We start from the raw sequence: 27,916 nt of genomic DNA on the forward strand, positions 1-27,916 counted from the left end.
CTTTCTTACTGTACAGGAGTCTTTTTGCCAGTCTCCAGTTAGTTTTCAGTGAGAATTGTTCCACATGTAGATGATTTTTGATGTGTTTGTGGCGGAAGGTGAGCTCTGCATCCTCTACTCCACCATCTTGATCTCCTCCTCTCTGAGAGAAAGTTTTACAACTTTTATTATCTGGCCCAAGTTCACAACAATGTCAGCTTTCTTGGAGGGCTAGAGAGCCAGATAGAGGCTTTGCAGCTAGAAAGAGTGCCCAAATCACATTCTGAAGGCTGCCCTAGGAGGTTCTAGGTATTTTCGTGGTAAGAATCTTTGCCACCAGCCTCTGATTTTTCATTTGGGCCCTAACTCTGTAGTATATACCTGCATTTCTTAAATCGTATCAACACTTTCATGCAACCCTCATGCATTGTCAAAATTAAGAAAAAATTACCAATAAGACTTCTATAATCTCTTAACCTCGAATTTCTCTTCTCCTGTTCCTCGCTGACAGACTTCCACTGTAGTTTCATTCTGAAGTATTCATCACTATAGAAAACAATTTTATACCAAAAAAGGTTATTCGAACACCTAAAAAACAAATTTAATGTATCAAAGCATTTATGGTGCTAGTGAGACATAAATTTATAAATATGATAGTGAAATGTTTGAAGTTATAATCAAAGGAAAAATAAAATAAACTTATACATGTCATAAACTTTATTTAAACTACTAGAATAATTTAGGTACGATTTTAAGGAAACATTTACTTCAGTCCTTAATATCAGACCTAAAATTATTCCAGTCATTAAATACTTTAGCCACTAAAGTTTCTGAATAATTACAAATACAAACCTATGAGATTTTTTGTTTTTTAATGTGACATAAGAGTAACATTTTCCAACCAGTTTACTACAGAAACTTGTTGATGTGAAAATGTCTTAGAAGGACTGGCAAACATGTTGAAAAGAGAAAGGACTGTCTGAGTTTGAATATACACATAATGATTGAAAGTGAGCTTTAAATAAAAGGTTAGACTGACAAACTGGGAATAAGTATACCTGGGAAGTTGGTCTGTTTCTTTTCAAGTCTGATAATTACTTAAAAATAGAAACACATTTCCAAAAAAAAGGCCAGTTTATGTTATAAGAGCACCAGGAAAATAACTTAAAGGTAATTAACCTAAATAGCAAATACACTTATGAGCCATTTTTATAATTTCATAATAAATTGTAAAAATGAATCAAGATGAGATATATTTAAAAATCTATATCTTAGTATGCTTAAAATGTTTATACAAGGGGACTAGAATTTTTTTACCATCATTCTACATATTCACCAATGTAACTGCAATGAAGTCCCTCTAATAAGTGTTTCTGGTTTGAAATTAACTACAGTGTTCACAATATTTAAATTAAAAAGATGAAAATAAAAATATGTTCCCTTACCCTAGTCTATTCCACTTTATATGGGTGAGTTACTTGGATTTCTTTACTGAGCACACAAAAGACCATTACTTACGTTTTTTGTTTTTGTAATTGAGTTCTTTCCTCTTTGGTACTGTCCCAAGGAAAATAACCCAGAAGAAATTTCCATGCTTGTTTTCTCAATACATGACTAAGTCCCTGAAGAAAACATGCATATTAAACACATTTGTAAAAAATGAATGCAATACTAAGTTCACAAAACTCATACATAAACAGAAAAACTACTATTTAAGAGATAGTTTTATATAGGCATACGTCATTTTATTGCACTTTGCTTTACTGCACTTCTCAGGTATTGCATGTTTTATTAAATTGAAGGTTTGTGACAACCCTGTACCAAACAAGTCTACCAGTGCCATTTTTATAACAGCGTTTGCTCACTTCATGTCTCCACGTCAGTTTGGTAATTCTTGCAATATTTCAAACTTTTTCTTTACTATCGTATTTGATGTGGTGATCTGTGATCGGTGATCTTTGATGTTATTATTATTTTTTTGGTTTTTTATTTTTTTAATTAAAATACATATGCTGTTTTCTTAGACATGACGCTATTTCTCACTTAATAGACTTAATACAGTATAGTGCAAACATAATTTCCATATCCACTGGGAAATCAAAAAATGTGTGAGTGACTCGCTTATTTGCAATATTCACTTTACTGCAGTAGTCTGTAACCGAACCCACAATACCTCCGAGGTATGCCTGTACATAAAAATAACTCAATTCAGTAAAAACTACCTTGTTTTTGACTTCTAGATTCTGAAGATGTAAGCAGCTGCCAGAAAGCGTAAACAACGAAGAGTAGACTGTATAGCAGACAGTGGAACTGATTAGTCTTTCTAAACCCAATCCTTACTAGGTAAGGGAACTACCATTGAGAAACACAAATGCCTCCTTCATGTAATGCACAGAACTTCAAGTAAGAAAGAATACCCTTCCATAGGCTTAGTGGTATATCCCTCCAACCCAACCCTCGGGGACATCACAAACACCTCACTCTGTCCTACACGGATTTTAAGGCAACACTCATCAAAAAGGAGTTCATCTCTCCCACCTCCCAAAAGAAAACAAAAACTTGAATACCAACAGTTTAATATACTGAAGTAATTACCCCTCTAAATATCATCTGCTTCATATTATCTACATTTAGAATTCTTCCTTCGGAATCAATGTTCTTAGTCCATTCTTCCAATGATACTGGCTCTCTCCTTTGAACAACAGGTCGTTCGCCCAAATCAATCTAAAATAAAAAGATAAGCAATAAAGAGTACACCTTTAACAAGTGAAATGAAATCAAGGTATATAGAAACTAAAACTAAAATACTATTACTCAGACATAAGTTCTAACATTTCTAATATTTTTCCTTAGTTTCCAATGTTTAGTTTATAAACTGCAATAGCATTCCATACATTTTACCCTCCTACTAAACACACAAATAACTGGGTTATAAATTCAGAAACAAAAAAACATTTGTTGTTTTGGGTTTCAATTACATAAGTACGGAACATTCAACATGTAAATTCTAAAAGAGACCCTTCACACTAAATGGTATGCCGTATTATTTAAAGAGTATTATTCCATTAATCATATTTAAAATTAGCTTTTCTTCCAATCTAAAATTTGTAGCTCTCAGAATTGATTCATGATCCATTAGCTCTACTTGGCATTTTCTACAGGTTTTCATTCAATTAACAGATGTTGGTAATTTTAAAATGCCATTTGCAAGATAAGCCCTTTAATTAAGTACTACAATTTAGATATTTTATTATGTTCTAACTATATGCAGCCTAGAATTGTAGCAAATTCAAGTCTTGTTGAGCATATATAAAGATTTGCCATAATTCAAGGCCAAAATCCATCTTACTTAAAAAAGAAAAGATTCACATAAGAATAAAAGCCCACGAGTAGTGTCCTGACTAGCTGCCTGTGCAGTGTCTGAGAAAACAAAAATTAGGAACAGAACTAGGGGCAACATGCAAGGCTTACTATTTACTCACTGCTATACACTCAATGAAACAAAAACCTGTTCATTACTATCAAAAGGTAATCAAAGAAAAGAGATCCAACACTGATGAACAGAGAAGTGTAAGTAGTAGTTGATGAAGAAGAAACCAGGAATTTGGTGGCACGACAAGCATTAGTTGTTAGATATATTAGTGAGCAAAAGTTATGAAGGATTGTGAGAAAGAGGCAGGTACGACCAAAATTGAGTTTCTATTTCTATAACATTCAGTACACTTTAAAAAGCATTTCTCCTGCTAAAATACAAGAGCTATATTAATATAAACCCCACTCACTCTTGTGATGACTTCAAATCCTGGTTCTTCTTGCTGATTTATCTTCAAACCTGGAATAGCATCACTAAGAAAATCTGCCATCTCTGAAGGTGGTCGTTGATGTGCAGAAGGATCGCTGCCTCTTAAACTATCAAAAATGTAGTTTGTGACTTTGGAAAATCCTACCATAGTGGCTGTATAAGGGTCCTTTTTAATCTTCTATGCAGTAGAAAGAAAAATATTGGCAAAATTAATTCAGATAAAGAATAAAAATACCTCATGACAGGCAAAAGGGCAAAGATTTTTAAAGGGGGGAGATCAGAACTAAAACAGAGCATTCTAAGATTATTTTAAAATTTTATTTTTTTCTGGGAAGAAAAATTTAAATTTTCTAAGCCAATTTTTTTCATTTGGTTAAAATAGTACATTAAATAGCAAGCTAATGCTACTGATTGAATTGCAGATAAACACATGATTTGCAGGCTTCATTCAATCTGCACACACCAGAAATATCTGCAGTGCTTACTTTCCACTGATGGACGGCCCACAACAGCTTTCTTCTCTCTAACAGTCCTGCCTTCACAGAAAAAAATATTTCCTGAAGTGGGTAGTACCACACTAGTCTAACACAAAATATTTGATAGCTAAGTTTAAACGCTCACAATATTTAAATATTAGCTGACATTTTAATCTAATTATATAACTGGTGAATCATGCCAACAAGAGTAATTTGTTCTGGACAATGCTGTCCTAGAAAACAGTAAAAATGTTTTTCTACTGCTAGAGTTACTTTTAAATCCCAAACTGCCTGCTTATTCATATTTAGCAAAAATAGTTACTTCTTAAGGGTCTATCTTTAAAATGATTATTTTCACAATAAGAAAAACAGTTCCCTCACTTTTTATTTTAATCAGTATTTAGCTCTTTTGTCCTCCTTCCTAAAAAGTTCCCTCTTTATCTTCAGAACCAAAAAGAGATACCATGTGGAACAAAGAAGCACTCAAACATTTGTTGAATGAATAAGTGAATAAATGAATGAGTAAACAAAAATGTCATTAGTTTACATAGCAACCTGAGTGAAAAATAAATTATCTTTATTTCTGCCTGTGTTAAGGGCACATTTTTAGCCAAATGCAAGAATATACCCGAATACTTTAAGAGGAATTAGACTAAACTGACCCCAAATGAACCAACTTAAAACATAAAATAAAAATTCAAACCAGATTTTTGCATCAGCTTATCACTGATTAATTCGAAGTGGCTTACCCAGTGATTTTTCACCTAATCAGTGCAAGCGATGATAATAAAAATCTGATGTCCAATTTCAATTATGATAAAGGGGAAAATTGCTGTAAGAGTAATTAAGAACCAAGGAAGCTTCTGAGTCTTACAAATAATATGACACATATTATTCTTTCTATAAAATTACAGGGAATAGTTCCATAAGGTTTACACATGCAGAGGCACTTGCCTCATTCTGTATAATCTCTGAGAAAGTGAGAGGTAGGATGCATATAAAATAATGGGGTCAGACAAACAGATTAATATAATATAGACTAAAGAAACATACTTGTATTATACCATATGCTGGTTCATCAAGAAGATTTTCAAAAGACTGTGAAAGACTCTTATTGTGACAATTCACAAGAAGTGTTCTTTTGTCCTGCGGAGATCTGTAATAAAAAGAAGGGATTTGTAGAAAACAGTAGCACTCTGCATCAATGACTACCTAAATAATTACTAATGCAGTTATTTTTCCGTAACAACAACAACAAAAAACCTTAAATGTCCAGTTCTAGAACTGTTTCCCATTAATTCAATATTAGCAAGTACTTAGTAACTATCTTGAGTTCCAAAACTACATGAAACATTAAATATTAAATTAACAAATATAAAAGGGATGAAGTATATTTTTATTCTAGGTAAAGCCAAGAGGACTAAATTACAATGAACCCAAACTTTTGTTTAGAATTATAGTAGAAAATTCTTACAAATATATCTTCCATTATAAGAATATATCTTCTCTTATAAAGAAAGTTGAAACACACTTTAGGATTCATCAGTATATATAATATGTACACTACAGGAAAATGTCCTATTTTGAAATGGTTTCCAACTTCACTCCACAGCTTGGTAGTACTGCAATATAAGATGTTAAAAATACAAGATACAATGTCTTAATTATTTGTTAAAGATCATTAATTATGCTAACCATTATTATAAACACACATGGTTGTAATGTACAGTTCAGGTACAGTATATTTTTAGTTCTTGCTTATTGAGCTCCAGATATGTTTTTTTCCACACTTCCTAATAACTACAGAATAAACAAAATGCTTTCCAAATAGACATCTAATTTGAAGTAATCAAATGAATTATCCAGTCTTTTTTCTGTTCAAAAAGTTTTATAATTTAGTAAGTCAGCTGTAATAAATCCACAACTTTTGTGTTTAAAAACAAAAATTAAATGCATTATTTTGCTGCTATCTACTTCTAGTTTATTATAAATGTTTGAGATAAGAACTTTAATAACAGTTATCTCTTCTCAATTCTAACATAACAGGATGCAACAGCAATGCTGGGGGGATATGAAATCCAAAACAGGATCTTATTCTTACTTAGAAACAGCACTCGATCATTGAAGACAACAGTAGCTGAATAAGCCCCTTAGCTTCTTAAAAGAGCTAAGGTTGAGTCATTTGAAGTAGGAAGAAAATAACTTTTTAAAGTTCAATTTTCATTAATCACCATTTTTCTGAACATCTTCTGGGGGTCCTGCTTAACATGAAAACCTATAGGTTCTCACAAGGCATTTCTTAATGATAGGTCAACCTGTAAACATAGCACCAGAAAAAGAAAAGTAACTAGTATAGAAACATATTTTTTTCCTAACACAGTGCTTGCTGCTGGTGCTATGGTTATTATTTTTTGTTTCTAAAAATAGATTAAGTCAAATTTTTTCTTTAAACTACAAATTAAAAAATGATCATGAAAGTCAAAACACTGGCTATGCATGCTAAAGGGGAACACATATGCAACCTTCAGTTATCTGTGCCCAGACAAATATTATGGCTTCAGATCTAAGACTATGGTCACAAAGCTGGAGATGGGAAGAAGAAATGACTGCTCAACCAACAAAGAACCACAGATACTTTTTTAAAAAGGAAGGATTTCTTTTTTTTGTATCTAATGCTCTGTGATGAGGGGCTAGGGGAAGTCACATTAGACTTGGTTGGCACTGAAGAAATCAACAAAACATTTTTTAAAGTATATCAGTAAGAGGACAGGTAATAATGTTGCTCACCAAAAGGAGGGCTGGCATTCCAGAATATTGTTACATTTCCACCTGCCAGGTTACCACACTGATTTAATCTGGGAAGATTAAATATTATATTTATATATTCTGGGGATATTATGGATTCTGGGAAGTTGATCACTCATGACAACATTATTCAAGGCTTTCAGAAACTCATTGCAGGGCTTCCCTGGTGGCACAGTGGTTGAGAGTCCGCCTGCCGATGCAGGGGACACGGGTTCATGTCCCGGTCCGGGAAGATCCCACATGCCGTGGAGCGACTGGGCCCGTGAGCCGTGGCCGCTGAGCCTGCGCGTCCGGAGCCTGTGCTCCACAACAGTGAGAGGCCCGCGTACCACAAAAAAAAAAAAAAAAAAAAAAAAACCTCATTGCAGCAGTAAGACAGAACTTTTAATGATGCTAACATCAGCAATTCTATTAGATCCTACTAAAGTGCTTAAAGAAAACCATTGTCTAATATCACAACTACAGACACATAACTACTAAAAATTCAGAAGTACTTTGGAGTGAGCCTCTTCCAAAAGCTTCAGAATTCAGAAATTATAACAGTTGAAGAATTTTTGTGCACTGAGATGTAATAGTAACTATTTTATATTGCTACCGAGAAGACCAATATGGAAGCTAAAGAAATAAAAATATCATTGCAAAAGATATAAAGCCAAAAAGGTTAATAAAAAATAAAAAGTACAGAATATTTACAACAAAACTATATAGTTTATTCCCATCCATATAACTTACACATATATATATGTGTGTATGTGTATGTATATATGTATGTGTGTGTGGATATATGTATCTCACAAAGGGAATAAATGAGGGTCTAGGACCTAATCTCATAAATGACTAGTGCTATAAAATGATACAACCAACTTGGCTTTTTAAGGAAATATTTTACTGCTTGGATATTTATGTATTAGTTTTAAAATGGCCCAATATATAAAATAATTTTAACAGAACCAATAACTTTCATTCATATCCTAGCAACCAACTTGGTTCCAGAAATGTAACAAAAATGTATCTGTGGCTCATTCTTTTACCCAACTGAATACCATGTTCTAAATGGTGATAAGTCAAAGAACACTAAAGAATATCAATGAATAGGACAATTTGTTTGTCGCAGTAGATAAGAAAACCATTTGAGAAATAATAAGCCTCAAGAAGCTGGCCTATTTTGCACTGACTAATCCAGTTAATGAGACTGAAAGAAGGAACTGTGCATAGTTACCCAACCTTTACCTCGATCTTTCAAGGCTGCACATCCCTAGCAAATCTGCAATTTCTGTTCGTCTGTATGGTAAAACCCTTAATTCGTTACAGGGAGTGTTAAGAAGACATCATGGCCACAGATGCAAGCCACATTCTTCAATTTAGGTTAATCAGAGAAAAAAAGATAATGTGGTCTGAATCTCCCTCTATTGATGTTTTGAACTCAGAAAACACAAGAAGGATGACCCAGGAACAGAGTGGCTGAGATCCCAGCGAAGCTGCTGACGCCAAGGTTTTCCTGGTCTACCCTTCTTCTGTTCTCCACAACTATCTGCAACCATAGGAACATGACTCTGGAAGTACCATTTTGCTTAGGATAACTGCTCCCGAGACAGGAAATGATACCTAATAAAGTAAAAAATGGGGAATATTTGGGACTTTTCATTTCTTTGGACTTAGTTGTGAATTCCATTTATTTAGATCATAAGTAATGAACATAAAAAACAAGAACCTTTAACATCTCCCTAAGAATCTGATAATGGAAGATGGTTTATACAAATATGGGATTTATTTTTATACTGGTGACTGTTTATCTGGAATATCTATATTCTACCACCTGGACTCAGCATATATGACACCATGTAGTTGGGCATAATTTATGATGGGAAAGAGGATGGGGGGGTGCTTATTTTCTGCCTAGTGTACAGAGGGGCCTTGGGGATAAAATATTTGATGTACTATTCTTACACATTTCAGACTACTCAGGGGGCAAAGAATAAACTGGCCCCTCAGTGTCACAGGAGAATACACAATGGAGAAGTGGCTGGTACTAAGGATGAAGCTTTTAAAGCTCACTTTACACAGCTATCTCCTCCCCCCCAGAAACAGCCACATCCTTGGTTGACCATAAATGTGATTAAGCCTAGTGGGAAGAGAGGAAACAAAGTGTAGGAAGTCAGACTCCTCTGCTAGGTTCTTCTCTTTGACCACGTCATTAAAGGCTATAATTAATCACATGCTTACATTCTACCCCATTTTATCCTCTTCTTAGTTAATCTCATTCTCTCTCAGAGCTTCAATTACTACTAACACACATACACACACAAACCTACATATTATCCTATTATATGCTCTCGTGGTGCTATATCCCTGATTCATAGCACTTATTACAGCTGAAAACTTATGATTATTTGTATAAGTGATCTTTTTCTTTTCTGCAATAGTACAAACTCCATGAAGGCAGACACCATATCTTTTTTGACTGCTCCTTTCCAGCACTTAGTATGATGTCTAGAACATAGTGGGTCCTCAAAAAAAAAATACTTGTTGAATGAAAAAGTAGAGAGAGGGGAACACCATTCCCATGGCTTCTTGTTTCCAGGCGGAAATATGCACTCTTATTAAAGGAAATCTTCACAGGGACACATCTGACTGCTGAGATCAGGAAAGAGTAAGGTGCATGCATGGCATAACCCCTTCCAGGCTCTCTTTATCTCTTGGATCTGCCTGCCAACAGAGAAGGTGGTTTCTAGTATGCTCTCATGCATGTCCTAAGTGGTCTGCCCTCACTAGGGAGACCTGTGGTTGTCCAAAAATGATAACTGGATGACTTCAACATTAATTTGGGCTGAATTATTATGATGCTACATATCTAAGCCTCACCAATACAGAAAAGGAAACAGTTTCACTTACAACCTTCATTAAAACATCACCAACACATATTTAAGGTACATAGTCTCTTATAAGCACCTAAGTAATTGTTGAGTCTATCCTTGAACCCATCCAAGACAAAAAACTCTCTACCTAATGAGCTAATTCCTTGTAATTTCTACCCCTCGAGCTATTTCCTTCTAATTTATCTCTGGAGTCATACAAAACAAATCTAGTCTATTTCTTTTAACAATCCTTTTGAAATTATTCGTAGAACTGATAAGTACCATGCCATTTATTCATTCAACTAAGATTTACTGAACAAACGCTATGTGCTAGGCACTCTGGCTAGGAATTTAGGAGAAAGTGTAAACAAGATAGATGCAATCCCTGCCTTTATGGGCTTATATTCTAGAGGAAAACGTAACAGAAGTAAACAGACAAAATGATTTTATTCTGTTAAGGGCCATGAAGGAAGCAAATAGGAATGAGAAAGCAAAAAGGAATGGGGGTGGGAACCTACATTAAATGGGAGACTAAGCATCCAGAAAAGCCCTTCTGAGGAAGTGACATTAAACTGAGACCTCAGGGATAAGAAAGGGAGAAGAATATTCTAGACAAAAGAAATACATATAGGACCCTAAGACAAGAAAGAGTTTAGGGCATTTCAGGAACTGAAAGAAAACCATGTGGCTAGAATATAGAAGAGAATGGCATGAGATGAGGTTTAAGAAATAAACAGAGCTAAGATAGGGCAGGCCCTCACTGACCATTGTAAGAAGCTTGGGGGTTTTCTTTGTTTGTTTTTTTTGCGGTACGCGGGCCTCTCACTGTTGCGGCCTCTCCCGTTGCGGAGCACAGGCTCCGGACACGCAGGCTCAGCAGCCATGGCTCACGGGCCCAGCCACTCCGCGGCATGTGGGATCTTCCCGGACCGGGGCACAAACCCATGTCCCCTGCATCAGCAGGCGGACTCTCAACCACTGCGCCACCAGGGAAGCCCAGCTTGGGTTTTATTTAATGGTTCACCACAACTCCTTCAAGTTAAATCGCCACATCCCCACATGTTTTTCATGATACCATTTTGATCCCTCTCATTACACTAGCCATCTTTTTCCATGTAGTAGAGTTAGTCTAACACATCTAAAATGCAGTGTTTAAAACTAAGCCTAGTTCTCCAAAATATGATCTTATCAGTAAAGAGTAGAGAGGGACTACCACTTCATTCTAGATACTATGCTTTAATCAACAGTCTCAGAATAAATGAGCTCTTCTGTAAGAGTTACATCACAACACTGATCGATACTGAGCTTGCTATGATGCTAAGACCCCCAAGTCTTTAACAGCTGCTATTCAACAGCCAAGCCTTATGCCCCAGTCATGATAAATGCTCCTATTGAAATCTACTTAACCCCGTAGGTGGTAGCCTATTCACAGCTTCTCACTTCAAGATCCAAGACCCACATACTACCAACCAGATCTGACTTTATGATTACAGGTAATAATCAGCATGCCTAGTGCCAGCCAGAGGTGGTCAACATGGTAAGGGAAGAGAATTTCATGCTGAAAAACATAGAGTCAATATCTTTCAACCTTTGCATTACTCCTAGCTTTATATAATCTACATTTAGGTATGACATTACTCTATTAAAGTGAGGACATTATTAATGAAGTTAACAATCATCCCTACGATTCCTCAAACTAAAAATCTCAACTTCTCCCTTCTTTTCTCCTCCACGTATCCAATCAATCACAAACTCTAACACTAAATATTCCTCCAACACTTCTTTCTTGTCACTCCCCTAGTTCATGCTACTACAAGCTCATCTAGATGACTGGAACAACCTGCTAACATGGTTTACAAGATCCTTCATGCTCTGGCCTTTACTCAGCTCTTTGGCTTCATCTTTAAGTCTTGTACCCTCCCTTCCCCCACTATGCAGACCCGTGATACTGAACTACTCTGTTCTGTGATTACATCATGTTTTATATACCTCCCTCTATCTAAAACATCTCTCCGTCTAAATATCTCCTTCCCTTTCATGCTAACGTTCACACATTTGTCAAGTCTCAACCTAGATGTTACCTCCTCCAGAAAGTCTTCCCTGACCCCTACCCAACCCCCAGTCTGAATGAAGTACCTTCCTCCCTTCCTTGTACTGCCTCCACCTTATTTCTTGAGTTTATTGCTATTTACTGGTCAGCATCCTTCACAAGACCATAAACTCTCAGATATCCAAGAACATGCCTGTTTTGTTCACTACTAAATATCAAACAACCAGCACAGTGCTCAGAACTTAATAGATACCACAATCGTATTTGTTGAGAGTGAAAGCGAGAAAGAGTATGTGTGTACAAATGCACATGGGTAAATAAATGGAAGACACAAGATTTCTGGAAAGTGAGAAAGCCCTAACTTCCACACTTACAATAATTTTATTTAGATTTCCCTGACTTAAATTTGTAACATTACAAATGAAACTCTATGTTTAACAGAAACTACATAATAAAAGATAAAATTGGTAAATATATAATCCATAAATTATTGATGTATCATCATTCATTTGAATGTGTATTAAAATACTGAACCATTCATTCTTTTCTTTAAAACAGTAATAAGGTGATAAGTTGCAGTTCCAAATTACTAAAATGGCAAAATTTTGTTCAGTCACTCATCAAAAGTAGTCAATATTCCAGAATAAACAAAGCTGCTTGAGCCCTAATATGCACATAGGTCACTGATACCCAATGACAAGTAAAAATAGTTTGCCTTGGGACCAACACAACAATCCGGTTTCGATAAGTAGGAAATAATTTGATACTTACTCACACAATACCACATATTTTTCAAGAGAGTCAATCAGTAGTTTGCTATCTCCTTGATGAAAGTGCAGAGCAGGGAGAACGACGTCATCCTTTAGACAGAATACCAAATACGACCAGCCCATACCCTCTTTGTTTTGCTTGATTGATTTCAGGTCTGTCAAACTGAACAGGAATGACCATTTGCTTTTCCCATTTCTATGACTTGGAGCATCTTTAAAAACAAGAAAGTGGGGCAAAATATTTTTGTTCACCTTTTTAAAAGGTACTGACAGCACTCTTCATGACTGCCTAACAGATATTTGTTGAACCTAGGGAACAACTACAGCACTGATATTACTATGGCTTCCATCTGTATTAGAAATGGCAACATACATTTTCTTAAAAGAATAGTTTTTAAAATAATTATCTTACTGAATACAAATTGAAAAAATACTACCCTTATTTAAAATATCAGCTTTGCCCCAAAATGATCATGGCTTTGGAAGCAAGCAGGCCAGATTCAAACTGCAGAACCACCATTTTACTAACTGAATGATTTGGGGCAAATAATTGAATCTCTCTGAGCCTCAGTTTCTTCATCTGTAAAATGGAGATAATTATACTTACCTCCCAATGTTATTCTAAGAATTAAAAGAGATAATACTTGTCAACTAATGAGTACAGTGCCAAGTATATAGTAAATATTCAATAAATATTCATCTTTTCCACTTCCCTCAAATACAAATGGCATGATGCATTTGGAGAGTCATTTAAAACAAAAAAACAAAAAAAAAACAAAACCAACCTTTATTCCTCACTTCCCTTTGGAATTATTTTTACTAGATTACATTGAGTGAAGGTAAAGGTATACCAGTATAAAAAGTAAGGGGAGAACGGGGGGGTGTGTGGGATGAACTGGGAGATTGGGATTGACATATATGCACTATTAATACCATGTATAAAATAGATAACTAATGAGAACCTACTGTATAGCTCAGGGAACTCTACTCAGTGCTCTGTGGTGACCTAAATGGGAAAGAAATCCAAAAAAAAAGGGGACATATGTATACGTATAGCCAATTCACTTTACTGTACAGTAGAAACTAACACAACACTGTAAAGCAACTATACTCCAATAAAAACTAATTTTAAAAAAGTAACATTAGAGTGAGTACACAGACATTTGCAAAAACCCAAAGAACACTGGGGAATTGAGGATGAAAAGGTAACTAAGTTGTGAATGCTTCAAAGAGAATGAATACGTTCAATCTTCCTGCTAAATCAACCTTCTACTAAATTAAGACCTCAGTTCAAACCAAACTATAGCTATGTAAAATAAAGCATTTCCTAGTGTGTGTGGGCTGTTTACAGAAGCTTAAAATCCTAGGTTTGTGAATAATGTTGCAATTGATAACAAGCAATGTAAAGATTATCTATTTAAATAAAAATTTAAAGAACAAGGGAAAAAAGTTATCTAATACTTATATTTAATTTCTAATCTAAAAATGTTATTTTACTTGAACATATTAACGCAGACTTAAGCATGTCATGTCTCTGAAATTCTAAAAGACCTTTTCTCTAATGTTGTTTCCTAAGAAGTGTCATACTATCCTGTTATTGAAAATCTTTATTAATTCCGTCCCAACACTATCAATTCCACAAAGATAAACTGCATAGATAATATCTGCTTATAGAACTTACTCAAAGGGTATATCAGTCAGTACTGACCTGCATGTATGTCACCTTCCTATATAGTCAGAACACTACAGCTCCATCACCTCCTCCAACAAAATCTCCTAAACTGACACAGAAACCTACAGTTTACAGAAACCTCTAACTGCAAGGAATGCAGACACCATTACTCTTTCATGGACACTAACAAGTTATCATTTGAAACAAAGTCCAGAAAGGCTAAGTAACTTATCTATGCAGTGCCCTGCCTACTTCCACACCGGTTCAGATGGTGAACTCATATCTAAGGCTGGTACCAGATTAAGTACCACGTGCTCACTTTACAACACATCATGTTTCACTGCAATTTATAATATAGAGCTCATAACACCATTACAAGCTAATATCAAAGTGAGAACAATTCTAGAATTCCAACATTTTATGAATCACTTAAGTGTGAATGCACCTGGACTACCTAGAAAGGATACATACTACTAGATTATCTGCAAAGACCAAAAATATTTTCACAGCAAAACAGCAATGAAAAACCAGATACAATTTTTTTATCTTAAATTCCACAAAAAGTATTTAATCAAAGTAATGCAAGAAATTCATATGAAGAATATTAAATAATATATGCAGGCATATCAGAAGTTTGTGCATATTCAAATGTAAAAAATTTACACAGATTTTTCCCTTGTTAATGAAAGAGACATGTAACATATTAAATACAAAAGAAAATTCCTCACACATTTCCTACTTAAAGCTCTGATAAACAATGACACAAACATTACAAGTCAATCCCAAAAGTCCCTTTTCTAGAGTATAAGTTTCATGAGAACAAGAACTTAATTCTGTTCACAGCTATATCCCCAGTGCCTAGAAGAGTGACTAGCACATAGTAGGTAGTCAAAGATGTGTTAAATAAATGAATAATCTACTAACCAAGTCAACAGAAAAGTAATCTGCAATTTGGTCTACCAATAATAGCTAACCAGAACTAGAAATTGTTACAAAGGAAAACTTAACAGAATCCAACAGTTAACTCAAAATTTCCTTCTTTCTCCTTAAGGAAAGGTAAATAAAGCTAATTAGTTCTGATGAACTTACTGTGTTACCCAATATATGTAAAAAATAACTCCAACTGACGTGGGAAAAATGGCCACAACAGCAAAAAAGTAAAAACAAAAAAAGTAAACAAAACAATTCAGTAAGTCTACATGTGTCTTGAACAGAATTAACAGCAAGGACATGACATTTTATCTGAATGGGTTTACAGAACATCACGGCAGTCTGCTGTTCCGGGAAGATATATTTTCAAAACATCTGATCTAATATATAAAAAAAAGGACTTAGCAGTATATTTAAGAAATATAAAGTTTAAAAGGTCTTCAATAGTCAATTTTTTAAAGGTTTGTCCCCATTTTGCTCTGTGAATCACAAAAAAGGTAAAAAGTTTAAAAATGTGAAGTTTATAATAATAAATAAAAATTTTATTTGAAAAAATGCTTTTCAAAAATGTAAAAAGTTATGGCAGAAATTTAAATTCTGAAACATCAAGCTTAGAAGATGTCTTCTTTAAGGAGTTTTGATGAAATATGATTGGATGAAGTAGACAGTCTAGGATAAGATGGGATGGAATGGGATGAGATGAAACAGAGTAAATGTACTTCATTAACTCCTTGTTGTGTTAAATATGTGCATGTGTATGCACACTGGGCCATACTGTGCAATGTGTTTCTTACTGCTATCATAAAATTTTTTAAACAGTGGAGAAAAGAAAGAAAAAGAAATGTGTCCTTAACTTTTAATAATTACTAAATAAAGGCTCTTTACAAGGCATAATGCAATGCCAAGATACATAAGCAGTATTTAGATCTGTGGGTTTTTTGCTAAGCTATGCAGCTACACAGAGGTTCTCAACTCTGTACACTAAAATAACCAGGAGAGCTTTTGAAAAATACAGAAAAATAGGGATGCCCAGGCTCCATTTCCAGAGTATGATTTAATTTGCTGGATGAAATCCAGGCACTGGTACTTTTTTCAAAAGCCTAACTTCCTCATGTGATTTCAATGTGCAGCCAGCTAAAAACCATTAATCTAAAAAGACTTTTATTGTCAGATTATGCTTTTCTCAAACATGTAATGCTTCTTTTATGAAATTTTGAAAACTCACTCCTTTTGCTCATTTCTGTAACCTTTTTCATTTTCAAGGATTTAACAATATTAGGCAAACAAAAAATAGCAATTCACATAAACCAATCCTGAAGATCCAGTCTAGAGAAGTTAAAAATCCCTCACTGGGCTTCCCTGGTGGCGCAGTGGTTGAGAGTCCGCCTGCTGATGCAGGGGACACGGGTTCGTGCCCCGGTCCGGGAGGATCCCACATGCCGCAGAGCGGCTGGGCCCGTGAGCCATGGCCACTGAGCCTGTGCGTCCGGAGCCTGTGCTCCGCAGCGGGAGAGGCCACAACAGTGAGAGGCCCGCATATGGCAAAAAAAAAAAAAAAAAAAAAAATCCCTCACATGCTAAAATACTAAAATCCTGTGGTTATCCTTCCTCTTAACATTTTTGCATTGTTCTCATTAAGAACCTTCCCTAGAATGGGAATGCAAAACAGCAAAAAAAACACATATATGCACGAGCTGACTGTTATCCAAAGTCTGTGACTTACTATTTCTTAATTGCCACTGTTCCCAAGAAATGATACAGTACAAAGTATAACTACTGTATGAGAATGATTCCCCAGGCTACACATGAAAATCAATTTTACTTAGTAACAATGCTATATAAACGTAGCAATACATATTCTAGTCAATTTAGGCTAGACTTTTTGAATCTGGTAAATGCGGATAAATCCTAAACTGAGATCAAAATCACTGAAAGATAAAATATCCTATTAGTTATAAAACACAAAGAAATCAATAGAAAAAAAATTTTAACTCTATACAGTGTTTAATATTTTTTAAAGAGATCGCAAATAGGCTGGCCACATCACAGGTGGGCTAGCTAGATCATATCTGGGGTAGTACACGTGTTCTATCAGATTGCTAGGTTGGCTCTTTTTTGTTATCTACATGTAGATAGTCACCACACAGCAAACATAAATTTAATGTACATATAAAGGAGAACAGTCGCAGAACACATACAAAGGGGAGTTGCAATGAGCTGTGAAGATACCAGTAAACACTGAAATTAGAACGGCATGGTTTAGTGGTATACTTCATCTCCCCCTGGTGCTTTAGGATGAAATAACATGATTTTTTTATTTTTATTCTACTGGATTAAGAAAAATGTGCATGAGAGATAGCCAAAGCAATTTTTTTAAGTGCTTCTATTTTCTGCCATTAATAACTACAAAACAGAACAAATATTTTTAAAGCCTTTTTATGAGGTCACAGCCAACAAAGCAACAAAAAGATGAAAAAGGAATATAAATAAAATGGGAATTATACATATTAATCAAAGCACCAACTCATCCTTCTTCTAAGAAACATTAAAGAATTTTCTGTGCACTTTTGTTTATATTACATAGTAGCAAATCAGTTTAAGATTTCAAACGATTTAATTCATACCTCCACTGGTATGTGGTTTCTTTTTAAATGAAATTGTATTAACCATGTCCCACTCTGCTTCGTAACTGTTCAGATGTTCCAATCCTCGATGAACTCTTTCTTTTGGGGCCTGGGTCCATTCCACGACTGAACTGGAGTCCTAAAATAATTATAACATATAAAATATTTAGGGACTAAGAGTAGAACTTCATTTCAATCAATAATGTCTTCTCAGCTTCTATATAAATTAAGTTTGTAGGCTGTGGCAGATATCACTGGTGGGAAAGCCAAACACTATTTCCTATCCTTTTCTCCCTTGCTCAGCTGACCAAAAAGACAAGAAAACCTTGTCCAGATTCTCCTGCAGTTAGGGTTGCCAATGAAATATAAGCATAAGTCAACAGTAGGGCCTTGGAAATGCTTTTGCTTCCCCTAATAAAAGCTTCATCCCTTTTTCTCTATTTCCTGCTTTTGATGCAGCTATGCTGCCTAAAAACATAATAGCCACCTTATGATCATAAAGACAAACACTGCAAATAGCTCCAAACCTCCAGGTTTCTGGTTATTTGAGGAACATACCCAATGGTGGTTACTTATTTAAACCACTATTGGTTGCACATGTCTCTTAATCAAAATTAGCTAAAAGCTACAAATACCATACCTACATGTTCAGTTCTAAAGAACTTTCTATTTTAAAAGAGAATAAAACCAAAAGTCTAAAATGCTATGTTAATAATCTGACTAAATCAAAAAGTTTAACTTCTATTCAACAAAAGATACCACACATAAGTTAAAGATAAGCAAAACTGTGTGAAAATGTTTCCAAAACATATGGAAGATGACAGAAAAACATCCAGAATATAAAAACAACTCCTACCAATTTACTGAGAAATCAACAAACATCAAAAGAGAAAAATAAGGAAATGGTATGAACAAGCAAATCAAAGAAATATGAAGTGACAAACAAAGGAAGATGTCCAACTTCAGAAACAACCCAAGAAAAGCAAGTAAAGATGAATTTAAATTTTTCTGGCCCATTCAATTAAAAAATAAAAATATGGAAGACAGTGTGAGGAAATGCTGTATCTCACACTGTTGATGACAGTGCTAATTAGTACTGACTCAAATGTACAATTGAGTCATAGTTATTAAAATTCAAAATATGCATGTGTTTCACCACAATAACTCTCTTCTCATCTGCTTTAGAGAAATACTCACATATGTATACAAAGAGGCAGATACAAGAATTTTCATCACAGAATTGTTTGTAAAAGTGAAAAGCTGAATATATCTTATCATCCATCAATGAAGGAATAAGTAAATAAACTAGAGGGTAGTCAATAAAATACTAGGCAGAAGTTTAAAGACTGATATCTGTTCATGTGTATATATGTTCAATATGTAATAGTAAATAAAACGAAGTTAAGAAACAATGTATGCAGTATAACAACTACATGGAACATATGTAATTAGAAACACACTAGAGAAAACCAGGGATGAATGGATGGATGGATGGATGGATAGATAGATAGATATGATAGGAAATGTGTACTGATAAAAGTCTGGAAAGATATACATTAAACAGGGACAGATTAGGGACAGGGTTCTAGTCAAGGAGGACTTCAACTTTCTATTATTTGAATTTTTACAACAAGAATGTATTCATATATTGCTAGTGTAATTCTTTTTAAAAATGGAAAAACGAAGATTTATAGGAAAAGGAATATATTATAAACAAAAGAAATTAATAAGAAATAGAAACAGACTGAAGAATAGGGGGAAAAACTGAATGAATGAAATTATAAAGTGGAGTGTTTTTTCCTCTGAGTCCTTCCTCTGATGTTATTTCTCAGGGAGCCCTCCTCGTTTGCCCAATTTAAAAAAATGCAACCCGGGCTTCCCTGGTGGCTCAGTGGCTGAGAGTCTGCCTGCCGATGCGGGGGACACGGGTTCATGCCCCGGTCTGGGAGGACCCCACATGCCGCAGAGCGGCTGAGCCCGTGAGCCATGGCCACTGAGCCTGTGCCTCCGGAGCCTGTGCTCCGCAACGGGAGAGGCCACAACAGTGAGAGGCCTGCGTACCGCAAAAAAAAAAAAAAAAAAAAAAACCAACCCTTACCACCATCACTACCAACTTTCCCATCAATAGCAGGGAAAGCAAAGCAGCATTTACAGAACCCCACGCCACACAAAGGCTTGGAACTAGTAAATCAGGTACTTCTGGAAACTAGGATAAAGGTTAAGCTGAAAACAGGACTACTAACAAGAGTCTAGAAGACTGAAGGTTTATTCATTGGAAAAGGTAAAACAGATTATCTGCGGATTAGGAGAAACCAGGGACACTGAGCAAAGAGATAATACACTGAAAACAGGAGAATTAACTGAAAGTTCATCTATATTATAAGTTGGCAAGACTCCCAGCTCTCTTCCTCCACTCAGTTCCCAGAACAGTGGAATCCAGCTTTCCCTCTCCAGGCAGGAATCTGTAGATTCTTCTCTGACAAATGACTAGTCCACAAAAAAAGACCCAGGTTTCAATATCGGGGATTCCCCAAGGAAACAGCCTAGCCAAGTCACCCTGAGTCCCAACTATTAACAAACCTACCCATACATAGAGAGAGTATAATCAGTTTTTTGTATTTGCTGTTAAATATGAGCACCACAATACAAAGATCACCAAATGTCAAAGGCAAGTATTTACATAAAAGATAAAGTCCAAATGAAATACGAAAAAAAAAGTCAGTTAGAGGAGGTGGACTATATACAGAGATGAAAACATCTAAAAAACTATCCTTCAACTCCTCAGAAATAAGGAAGAATAGTACATCCATGAAAAACAGGATGCTATTTTTTAAAAGGGGGGAAAGGGGACACATAACAAAATGTATTAGAAATCTAAAAAACAGCAAAAATGAAAAAGGCAATAGAAGAACTGGAAGATAAAACTGAAGAAATTTCCTAGAAAATAATATACACATACACAAAGAATTAAAAAATAGTAAAGTATTAAAATATTACAGGACCAGTCCAAAGCATGTAGAGTTCCAGAAAGAAAGAAAATAGAAAATGGAGACGAAGAAGAAATCATCACTAAAATAATTCAAGAATATTTCCTAAAAACTAAAGGACACAAGTTTTCACGTTAAAAAAAAGCCTATCAAGCACCCAACACAGTGGATAAAAAAAGACCACAAGAGCACAACATTTCCAGAACATCCAGAACACTAGAAACAAAAAGGCAATTCTAAAAGCTTCTAAAGAGGAAAAAAAACATAGCAAGGATCAGGAATTAGAATGCAGCAGACTTAACATCAATAAAGGAAATTAGTCAAACCTGAGACAGTAACTTTCAAAACTACGAGGGGAAATTTATTTTCAAAGTGTAATTCTATGCCAGCCAGCTATCAATTCAGAATAAGGATAGAAAAGTCTGAAAACAGAAATGTTTTTGCTCTCATACACCCTTTTTCTCAGGAAGCACTGAAGGTGCACCAAAACTAGGGAGTAAACCAAAATATAAGATAGCAGAGGATACAGGAAATGGGGATTAAAATATGGGAAAGAGGCACAAAGAATCCCCAGGATAATTGCTGCACAGCAAGCCAAAAGAGCAACCAGTTCAGAAGGAACTTGTAAGAAGGCTCTGGAAGAAAAGTCTCTAAGATGATGACACTGGAAGATCATCTATGTGATTAAATATTTTGAGAAGAAATGTGGACAACTGGGCCATAGTTTCAAGGTGAATTAGAGAAAAGATAGAGCTAAATCTCTACCTTCCATAGTGAGATGTCAACACATGATACAAACGTCAAACATAAGTTAATCCAACTATTCCATTCCTGGGTTTTCAAGGAAAAATTTATCCACACAGAAACCTGAATATGAACGTTCACAGCAGCATTATTTACATAAGCCTAAAAATGAAAACAACCCAAATGTCCATCAACCGATGAATGAATAAACAAAATGTGGTACATATCCATAAGTGCAATATTATTCAGAAAAAAAGGAAAGAAACAAAGTACTGACAGGTGCTATAACATGGATGAACCTTGAAAACATCATGCTAAGTGAAAGAAGCCAGTCACATGGTTGCACAACTCTGTAAATATACTAAAAACACTGAATTATATACTTTAGAAGAGTGAATTTTACGGTATATGAATTATATCTCAATAAAGCTTTTATTTTAAAAAAATGGCATTCCTTCAGTCATACATTTTTTTCTTAAATACCTTTCCAGCATACAGAATACTAGAAGAATCCAATGCATCATCCAATGGTCTCCAGTCCACTATTACTTCAGCATCCTAGAGAAAGAAATTATTAACCATATTTACTATTCAGCAATATCTTATATTTTTAGTCACCTATACTTAATTCCCTGAACTGAAAATGAAATTTTTAACCCCTTAAATTTATCAGCACGTTAAATATGGAATATCATATGTAAACCACTATTTGACAACAATGTATAGATTTTTAAACTCTGCCTTTCATTATAAAAAAATTATATTACTGTAACTTCTACATAAGTTTTAAAATATTCCACACCATTTTACTGGCTTATCTAAAGTATTTTACTTCTAGCATCACTTCCAAGTTAAATTTACAACCACTGCTCAATTACATAATTATCTTACATGTGAAATTCAAGCCTGCTGATAATGTCCCAATTATTAATTATTAAATTATTTAAACAATTATTAAATACAAATTATTTTTTATTTAAACATAAACAATTATTAAATAAAGTCATTTACTAGAAACATACCTTTTCTAAAACACGTAATATTCCTGAAATCAAGCTGTCTTGGTCACTGGTCTTTCCAAAAGATGAATGAATATACACCCCTTCCTGTTCATATATAATCTGGAATGGCAAAAATAAGATTAATCACACCATTTTTATTCAATACTATTTCAACGTTTTAAAAAAAATTAAGAGATGTTTTCCTATAATGCCTGAACCAAGCTTCTGGTTATTTCATATAAAAATGTATTATCTTAAAAATACTATTCAGACTTAAAAGCACTTCAAACAAAGGTAAACTAGAAGTAAATTTGCTTTGTTATGCATGCAAGTTTTTTGGTTTAGTGATAATCATGATCTTGATCTTCTCCTTAAACAAAGATGTCAGGCTAATTGTTATGTGACCATATATGCAAATTCCACTTAACATATATTTTTAACAAACATTAAGCAAAGTATTGGGTTCAAACTGAAAATATCCAAAAATAAGAACAGATGAAATATAATGAAAAACTAATGATTTCTAACTATTTCATAACAGCACGTAAGTCTATTTTGGTGTGCTTTTGTAGCTCACTGGCATTGAAAATAAGATGGGAATATTAAAAAGTAATGATGAGGACTTCTTGGAAAAACTAGTTTAAACTAGTTCAAGCTCACAAACCCTGAGTGCTTCTATATGTAAAAGCATGTAAGACTGTAGGTGTAAGAATATGACTAAGACATGGTCCCTGAACAATGTCCTATGGGAATACAGGGGAGACTTAAGTAAATTCCTGAGTAAACTGAAACGTTTATAAAGTTAAGCCTTATGCTCTAAAGGCATCATGTTATATATTAAGATTCTAGGGGGCTCTCCTGGTGGTCCAGTGGTTAAGACTCCACGCTGCCAACACAGGGGGCACAGGTTCAATCCCTAGTTGGGGAACTAGGATCCCACATGCTGTGCGGCGTGGTCAAGGGATTAAACAACAACAATAATAACAACAACAAATATATATATATATATAAGGAACAAATGGGGAAGAAATATTTGTAACATATATAATAAACATTTAAAAAAAAGATTCTACTCCTGGGACCAATTTCAAACTATTAAAAAATTTTTTTCATTATGAAAATAAGTAAAAGGGAAATAAAATAGTCACTTCCAGACATTACAAACTTATGTAATTTTGACATAAGTTTGGAATACAGTGTACTTTCTATTTATGTAAACCTTTTATTAATACAATCACATCTCTATTCAGAATAGCATGGGGACCAAGAACGCAGGACAAGCAGCACAGGCCATCACTATCGCCCCCCAGTTGACATTTGTGGAACACTTATGCACTAAGAATTCCACGTTATAGCTTAATCCTTACAATAACCCAAGACCATAGGTTCTATAACTATATCATTATAACTACATCATTAGGATGAGGAGCCCATCTGTGTGAACAAGAAAACTGAAAGAGAAGTTAAATAACTTGCCTAAGGTTGATGATACAAATGGTAAGGGATGGTGTGGAGTTTGAAACCCAGGCAGTCTGACACCAGAGAACTGTTCTCTTAGCCACTGCACTACAAAGCTCCCACATTACTTTTACTGCCTCTCCTGTTATGTTAACCACTTGTGATATAGACTTACATCATGTCAAGAAAGAGTCCTTCCAGTAATCAAGATCACTAGAGAAGTTCTGATCTCAAAAACCTAAGATGGCCTTCAATGCAATAGTTGTTAAACACAAGACTAGCATTAAGCAGAAGGCAAAGACTGGGGACAGTATGAGTTGGGGAGTGGTGAGAAACAATTCTATACTGTTTGTATAGAAATGAAAAATCAGATTTATTCACTCATATGCACAAAGATATGCATAAGAATATTCACAACAGTATTATTTATAACATGGTGGGTGGTAGAGTAGGAAAGGAGGAAAAGGAAGGTATGAATCTAAATGACCACAAAGAGGAAAATTATAAAATATATTCTGCAATATTCATTCTATGGAGAATACTATTCAGAAGTTAAGAGGTAGATTAAACAGACAGACATACATGGAAAAACCTTCCAATTATACATAATATGATGACACTTATACTTTTAAAAGTTTCTCTATATCTGTGTAAAATCCAGAGAACAAGCTCTGGAAGGACACACTTTAATGTTAACAAAGGCTAATTCTGAAAAAGATAATGGGATGGGGAAAGGTTGAAAGAGGAACTGTAACTTTCTATGTTAATGCTGAACTTATTTGAAAATTTCGAAGTACAAATATATAGTTATATATTACTTCAGTAATTAAAAATTAATTTTAATGAGTAAAGTAAAAAGAGGGAATTCCAGAAGTATAAACTATAACCTTTCTGGACTTTCTTTTTTTTTTTTTTTCCCCGATACGCGGGCCTCTCACTGTTGTGGCCTCTCCCATTGCAGGGCACAGGCTCCAGACGCGCAGGCTCAGCGGCCATGGCTCGCGGGCCCAGCCGCTCCGTGGTATGTGGGATCTTCCCTGACCGGGGCACGAACCCGTGTCCCCTGCATCGGCAGGCGGACTCTCAACCACTGTGCCACCAGGGAAGCCCTGGACTTTCGTTTATCCATGTATAAAACAGGGGCCACAAAACAGAAGTATGAAAAGGCTATGGGGAAAAAAATCCCTTAAAATCTCAAGCTTCTTTGACAAAAGATATCCAGAAAATTCACTTTAGCATATTTTCACCTAATACTCAGCTATCAGAACAATCAAGAGCTCTATAGCTGAAAAAGGGACACTCATTTGCCAAGAAAAGCTTGGTATCATTAACAGTACAATCTAAGATTCTGTGGTACTATTAATACTAAAGAGATTCCAGAGCCTTTATGAAATAAATGAACCCTAAAGGAAATGAAACACTTCACGTAACTGAAGCACATGAAGCAGCTCTTCCTTCCCCATACATATGTTAGTGAAGTGTTGCCTTATTCTCTTTTTCATTTAAGAAAAAGTTGAGTTTCTGAAGTAATTTAGGTGGGAAAATATCTTTAAAAGTATTAAAGTACGAGGTACCTCACAAAAAGTCAAAACTGCACTCATCTCACGTTCTGTGTTCTTAACTTTTTAGCACTTTTTGAGGGACAAATTACATGGCCAAAATTTCACAATCCCAAACCCAGACTTGTACTGTCCTTAGAAAGCGGTCATGTTCAGCTTTTTGATTTGAAGAGTGTGATATTACATGCTCTTACAATATTACACACTTGAGATATTACATGCTCAATACAAATTAATTCTGCAGAAGGAATAAAATCTGTAAATTTACCTTCATGTGCTACTAAACCTTATGAAGTCTTGTAAGACTTAAAGGCGCACAGGTACACACACACACACACACACACACACACACACACTAGCTGTATTAGTACATAATTCATTTCAAATATAAGATAATAATAAGTTTTAACTGAATAGTACTTTGTTTTCAAAGCACTCTGATCTCATTAAATCCTCACAGCCAAACTGAATGAGTCAGAATAGATCTCATTACCTCTACGTCCATTTTACAGAAAAATACAGAGACACAGACCTGTTCAGTGACTTTACATCAAAGGAAGGAATGGATTTCATATTTCCTGGCATCTTCACCCATTAAGTCTCAACTGTCTCAAAAACTACCAGAAAAATTCTACATGGCTTCCCTAGAGGAAAGTGGTTTCTGAAATTGCTTAGATGTACAAAATAATGCTGCTTCAAGGACTAAAAACAATTTTTTTTTTTAGGCTGCACCACGCAGCTTGCAGGATCTCAGTTCCCCAACCGGGGACTGAACCCAGGCCCTCAGCGGTGAGAGCGAGTCGTCCTAACCACTGGACCACCAGGGAATTCCCTAAAAACAATTTTTAAGTGGCTTTAATTTATAAATCAATACAGCAGCTAACTATTTAACAATTTGGCCTTTCAACAAAAATCCTTAATTTCTCCCCCATCTGAACTCCTAAACATTCCACAGAAAAAGCTTAGTCCCTTTTATAGCATCTTGGTTTGAATAATTCATTTTAATACTACAGGGAATGATTTTACTTATTTTTTATTCATAGCATATATATGTTCATCACCACAGTCTGTGGATACATGTATATAATAAAGTACAATTGTATCAACTACTTGAAACAGCTCAAAATATAGAAACATAAGTCCAATTAAAAATTTGATCTCAGGGGCTTCCCTGGTGGCGCAGTGGTTGAGAATCCGCCTGCCGATGCAGGGGACACGGGTTCGTGCCCTGGTCCGGGAAGATCCCACATGCCACAGAGCGGCTAGGCCCATGAGCCATGGCCCCTGAGCCTGCGCGTCCGGAGCCTGTGCTCTGCAATGGGAGAGGCCACAACAGTGAGAGGCCCGCGTACCGCAAAAAAAAAAAAAATTGATCTCAGGGAATTCCTTGGCAATCCAGTGGTTAGGACTCCACACTTTCACCACCAGGGCCCGGGTTCGATCCTTATTCCCACAGGCCAAAAAAAAAAAAAAAAAAAAAAATTTGATCTTATAACAATAGCATGAAGATAATATTTCTTCATTAAACTAACTCTACAGTGAATTGATTCCTAAGGAGTATCATTCTTCCATAGGACATTCTGCTTCTTACATTTATCAATGGTAACGATTAATACTTGAAAAGCTATCTCCAAGCTTGTTTGAAATGAAAAATTATTTTGCTACAGGGAACAATTATGATATCAGGAATTTCATCTATGATAATACTTTCAGTAAAACAGGCTTCCAATTTCCTTACTCTGGTTTTGTTCATAATCTCTAATGCAAAATAAAAAGAAAGGTTCAAATGCTATTACTGGCCATGTAATATTTCTATAATGCATTACTCTACAAAGCATTTCTACATTATCACATTTGATCCTCAAAACTCAATTAGATATGTGATATCATTCCCACTTTTAATTGAGGGAAAAAATGCAAAGAAGTTAAGTGATTTGATCAAGGTTCTCCCATTACTTTGGGGTTCAGACTCAGGTCTGCTCTGATAAGTTTTATTTGTCCAAACAGTACATAATGTAAAAGGCCATCAACTTAAGGCTTCGCATATGTGGAACTGACAACATTGTTCCAGTATCCTATGTGCTCAGATTCCAATCTAAAGCAGTCACCAATTAGCTACATGAGTAGGTCCTCTGTGCTACAGGAAGCAAAGAAAGGGCATCAGTAATGCCTCTTTCTTTCCACTACCTAAGATTTGAGGGGAG

The 27,916-nt window shown here is 35.2% G+C and overlaps 1 protein-coding gene across 2 annotated transcripts in view; it reads right to left on the minus strand.

The window, feature by feature from the left end:
- TBC1D15 (TBC1 domain family member 15) overlaps window positions 1-27,916 on the minus strand; it is a 69,733-nt gene that overhangs the window by 25,027 nt on the left and 16,790 nt on the right. The window contains exons 2-11 of one of the 2 annotated variants that reach the window (XM_081248852.1): window positions 22,717-22,815; window positions 22,178-22,252; window positions 17,964-18,102; window positions 12,739-12,949; window positions 5,311-5,413; window positions 4,267-4,317; window positions 3,762-3,959; window positions 2,575-2,703; window positions 1,498-1,601; window positions 431-525 (exon numbers count right to left, since the gene is read on the minus strand). In XM_081248852.1, coding sequence (XP_081104978.1) covers window positions 431-525; window positions 1,498-1,601; window positions 2,575-2,703; window positions 3,762-3,959; window positions 4,267-4,317; window positions 5,311-5,413; window positions 12,739-12,949; window positions 17,964-18,102; window positions 22,178-22,252; window positions 22,717-22,815 — 1,204 coding nt within the window. The remainder of the gene's footprint in view (window positions 1-430; window positions 526-1,497; window positions 1,602-2,574; window positions 2,704-3,761; window positions 3,960-4,266; window positions 4,318-5,310; window positions 5,414-12,738; window positions 12,950-17,963; window positions 18,103-22,177; window positions 22,253-22,716; window positions 22,816-27,916) is intronic. The other variant, XM_081248851.1, reaches the window with a different exon arrangement.

The sequence above is a fragment of the Mesoplodon bidens genome, assembly GCF_964165515.1.
Source record: "Mesoplodon bidens genome assembly, chromosome: 11".
In the NCBI taxonomy this organism is placed as follows: domain Eukaryota; kingdom Metazoa; phylum Chordata; class Mammalia; order Artiodactyla; family Ziphiidae; genus Mesoplodon; species Mesoplodon bidens.